The sequence below is a fragment of the Poecilia latipinna genome, unplaced genomic scaffold (genome assembly GCF_001443285.1).
Source record: "Poecilia latipinna isolate Pla-1442-1.1 unplaced genomic scaffold, P_latipinna-1.0 Scaffold3372, whole genome shotgun sequence".
NCBI lineage: Eukaryota > Metazoa > Chordata > Actinopteri > Cyprinodontiformes > Poeciliidae > Poecilia > Poecilia latipinna.
Genome location: NW_015115988.1, coordinates 45,196 through 49,591, shown reverse-complemented (window position 1 = coordinate 49,591; position 4,396 = coordinate 45,196). Strand labels below are relative to the sequence as shown.

The window sequence follows — 4,396 nt, the reverse complement described above, 5'->3', positions numbered from 1 at the left end:
CCTCTGGGTTCTATCCTCAGGAAACATGGGATTTCTTTTCATTGTTATGCTAACGATTGCCAGATTTATTTGCCCCTGAAGCAGATGTTCCATTCCATCAAACATCTCCTGGCATGTCTAGGTGATATTAAAGCTTGGTTGGCCTTGAACTTTTTCAATTTTAATGAAAAGAAAACAGAGGTGATGGTGTTTGGACCCAGTGGCTCCTGTGAGTCCTCCTATGTTGACCTGGGACCCTTGGAGGTTCAGTCCCTTTTCAGCTCGATGACGAGAGTTTTTAATGAAAATAAAACAAGAATGACTGTCTGCCATTTTTTTTATAAACATATAAACTGGTTTTCCGAGAAAAAATTAATTTCAAAAGCTGAAATTGGTGTTTTAGCGGGGATTTTTTATTCATTTTGTAAAAACTTATAACACTGATAATGTTATTCGTATAAAAAAATGGTATTTTGATATATTTATGGTTGTTTTCAATAGAACTTCTTTTTAGTATTTTCTGGACCGAGGAGGAGGGAACAAAGAAAAGGCTTTGACTGGGTGATTGTCGGGGTTTTCTTTCTTTCTTTCTTTATATTTTGGCGTGAGATGTCTCACTTTTCAAATTATCTTTGAAGATGTGATTCTTCAAAGTTACTTATTAAATAGTTACACAAATAATTATATAATTTAAATGCAAAAGTGGCTTTGCATTGTGATTCAAAAATAGATATTTAATATCTGAATAAATCTATGGCATTGTTTTAGAATTTCACATGACGAGAAAGCATGTCTCATAAATCCATCCCTCCATCCATCGTCTACCTGCTTATTGCAGGTTAGCGGGCGGGGGGCTGGTGAGCAGCAATCATTGGGCGAAAGGCAGGGTACACCCTGGAAAGGTTCACAGGCCGTCACAGCACTACCAGTCCACCAGAAATACACAAATTAAATCATAAAAGTGACTTTATTACTTTATTTATTGTAAAGGTGCGTTCAAATGTGATATGGCAAATCAAAAATGTATTTACTTTTTGTATTTTTATCACCACAAATACTGAAAATTCAAAACACTTAGACAAATGTGTCACTTCAACTTTATGATTAAAAAAATGTTAGTCTATTGGTGCTTGGTTTAAACACAGTTTGTGGACATCAATACTTTTGCTGTTATGGTGGACAAGCCTTTGTCTTTATTCTAGGAGAAAATAAAGTTTTTACTTGTTCTTTTAATTGGGAGCATTGCTTTGATTAAATTAGTTCCAAATAATAGCTGTGGATTTCGTTTTCAGGCTCTCTCCTGCTGCTGGTGAACAGCTATGCCAGCACTCCTGAAAAAGACTTCATCCCCCACACTGCGCTGGGGATCTTACTCCTCATCATTGCTGCCCTGATAGCTTACACAGGTTTGTTTCACCTCATAGATTTGAATTCCCTGCTTTTTTCCCAGCCTCCTGACTCTGTCCTGTATCTTTCTAGGTGTCCGTCACAGTCTGTCCCACTCCCGGCTGTTTTCCACTCTGTGTCTGACCATCTCTGCGCTGTGGTGTGGGTTGGGTCTGGTCTACATCCTGATAGGACAGAGAGTGGTACCATTCACAGAGCTAAAATCCTCTTTGATTCCTGGGCTGGCAGCATTTACCTTAGCCCTGTTCATCATTGGCACTGCAGCCCTCTTTGTGAAGACACCAGTTCTCCTGGTTATAGCTATCAGCATTTCTTTAGCCTGTGCTCATCAAATCGCTGCTCTGTCAGATTCAGACTTCGGTCAGTCTGCCACAGCTGCAAACTACCTCCTTGTTTGTCTTGTGTGTGCCTATTTTGGCTTTGGGCGTTTGCTGTACACCATCACACAGGGTAAAGTGAAACCCCCAGGAACAATTATGAAATCTGAATTGAAGACGGAGCAAAACCAGAGCTGCAGTGATGTAATGAGTGTAGGTTTGGTGATGAACTTGTTATCTGCCTCTGTATTAGCCTGTCCCCTGGTAGGCGTGGTCCCCCAACTCTCTGTTGGCCATGTCCCCTGGCTCTGGACAGCTGGAGTCTTCCAGCTTGGCATGTGTGTCCTCTGTTACCGAGCAATGGACACATTAGCTGCAACTTTCTATGGTTTTACATCTCTGCTAAAATTTGCTGAGGGTTACAGCGCTCTGTTATCTTTGTACTCCATTCAGCCGTTCTCCCCGGTTCCCTTCCCTGTTGTCTTTGCGGTTCTTTTCTCTGTCCTGGCGCTGTTCAGCTGTCAGAAGAGCTTGTTGGATGGCCTCTACCAGTTATTCTTTGTAGCCTATTGTATTTCCATCGCAGCCCAACCTCAAGGCTTCTTCCAAGGTGGCACTCAGGGTGTACAAGGAGCTATCTTTGTAGCTTCTGCTGGAGTGCTCTTTGTTACAACATTCAACATGGTCTCCAGTACCAAAATTCCTACTGGGCAGGGACACTTCCAAGCTTTAGTAACCAGAATTAGCAGTCTTACTCTCAGGGCTCTGGATAAAGACCGGCATACACCTCACCTCGGATACTCCAAATAAGCAGATGCAGAAGAGTTGGGCCACGCCTGCAATGTTCTGGCAGCTTTTGCCATCACAGCCACGATTGGGGACAGGAATCCTCTGACTGTGCTGGTTTTGCCCTGGGCAGTGATGGCTGGTGGAGTGTTGCAGCTCCTGTGCGGTTCGGTGGCGTTTGCTCGGGGTAAAACTCTTGAGAGCACCGCCTTTATTCTCTACGGGTTGATGTGGACGGTGTGGGGGTTGACACGATTTGGTGGTCTTTACAGTGAGACCAGAGGCTTCAATGTCGCTGTTGGGATTATTAGCTTTATGATGTTTAACCTCCTGTTGACAATTGCAGCAATATTTCTTAATGTTGCCTGGTTTGTCTATGCATTCACCTTCCAGCTCATCCTCATCAGCTTCCTGCTGGATGCAATTGGTGCACTGCCCTATGGTTATGATATTGGCGTCACAATCATCTTTGGTCTTGTTAGTTTTTATTGTTTCTTGGCGCACATTTTCAACAACACCTTCCAGTCTCCTCAAATCCCCTTAGGAAGACCTTTAGTCAATCTGGGTGGGGTCGGAGGAGGGGAAGGGGTCTGTCCGCATGTACCAGCTCGCAAAGCAACATCAGTTCAGCAGATTGCAGGTGAGAAGATCATGTCGATAGTTTTTAGTGTGATCTGTTTACATGCATGACCTGATGTCCATATTTGTTTTCTGCTCTGTATTTCTATGATGTAGAAATCATGAAAAATGGAGGCATATGTGGAATGCCAACTGACACTGTCTATGTGCTGGTGGCTGCCTGCAACAGACCAGATGCAGTAATCAAAGCTTACAAGTAGGCTTCATTGTTGTAAAAACCTTCTCTTAGCAACTTTTTTATTTGTTTTTCTGTCACTGATCATTACTGTTTGGCTTCAGGGTTAAGAAGCAGGCTGAGGACCGACCCATGTCCATGTGGATCTCTTCTGTCAAGCAGCTGGAGCCTGTTAGACACCTGCTGAGTCCCCTGCTCCTGGACTTCATGGAGGCTGCATGGCCTTCCTCTATCAGCATGGTCATCCCCAGAGGTGAGTGATTTCTTATTTTCATGGGAAAACTGTGTGAAAACTGAGTTTATGATGTGCTCATGTGAATAGCTAATGGGTAATGTTGGCTGACTTTGATAGGACCGTGGTTGGACATATTTGGTTTGGGAGACGCTGCCAAACACATCGGGACTCCACAAAGCATTGCCATCAGAAGCCCAGACTGTGCAGTAGCTACACATCTTATTAATTTGGTAATTTCCATTTTACTGTGATTAAAAAATAATGTTACATACTCCTCATTGATTGATCATGTTCTATTTCTAAAAGGTGGGTCCAATTGCAGTAACCTCAGCCAACCCAACAGGCGAGGCAGATACAACTCACCATAACCAAGTTTATGCTAAACTGGGAAAAAAGGTAATAACCATGATACAATATTAACAAGTTCAGCTGAAATAAATAAAAATGTTGTTCATATAGTGAATATGATTTTTTTTTGTAAGGTTGAAGGGGTGTTGTGTGATGGACCCTCCCCTGAGAATATTGCATCTACTGTGGTTGACTGCACCAAGATTGAAACTGGACAAATTGGTTTCTTCAGAGTGGGCCTCATTCCAAAATCCAAGGTAAAACAAGCAAGGCCAAGTTTTGCCCATTTGTCTACAAAAGCTTTTGACTATTTGAACTTTGTTTTTGTTGTTTTTAGGTCTTCCAGATTTTTGAGGAAGTTAAGAACCGGCATAGTCAAGGGCAAATAAATCCTGCTTTTGAACATGATTTGGCTCCTCCAGACACCCAAACTGAGGAGAGTTTGGGACAGGATGAAACATCAGAATCCGGAAGAGAAACTGAAAACTCAACACTCTCCACAACACATGA

General features: G+C 42.6%; 1 protein-coding gene across 1 annotated transcript in view; it reads left to right on the top strand.

Annotated features, from left to right (window-relative positions):
• The first annotated feature begins 2,513 nt into the window (after positions 1-2,513).
• LOC106940815 (putative threonylcarbamoyl-AMP synthase) overlaps positions 2,514-4,396 on the top strand; it is a 5,589-nt gene continuing 3,706 nt past the window's right edge. Inside the window, exons 1-5 of the mRNA XM_015023643.1 lie at positions 2,514-3,129; positions 3,225-3,324; positions 3,408-3,556; positions 3,656-3,768; positions 3,845-3,934. Coding sequence (XP_014879129.1) covers positions 2,625-3,129; positions 3,225-3,324; positions 3,408-3,556; positions 3,656-3,768; positions 3,845-3,934 — 957 coding nt within the window. The 5' untranslated portion in view covers positions 2,514-2,624. The remainder of the gene's footprint in view (positions 3,130-3,224; positions 3,325-3,407; positions 3,557-3,655; positions 3,769-3,844; positions 3,935-4,396) is intronic.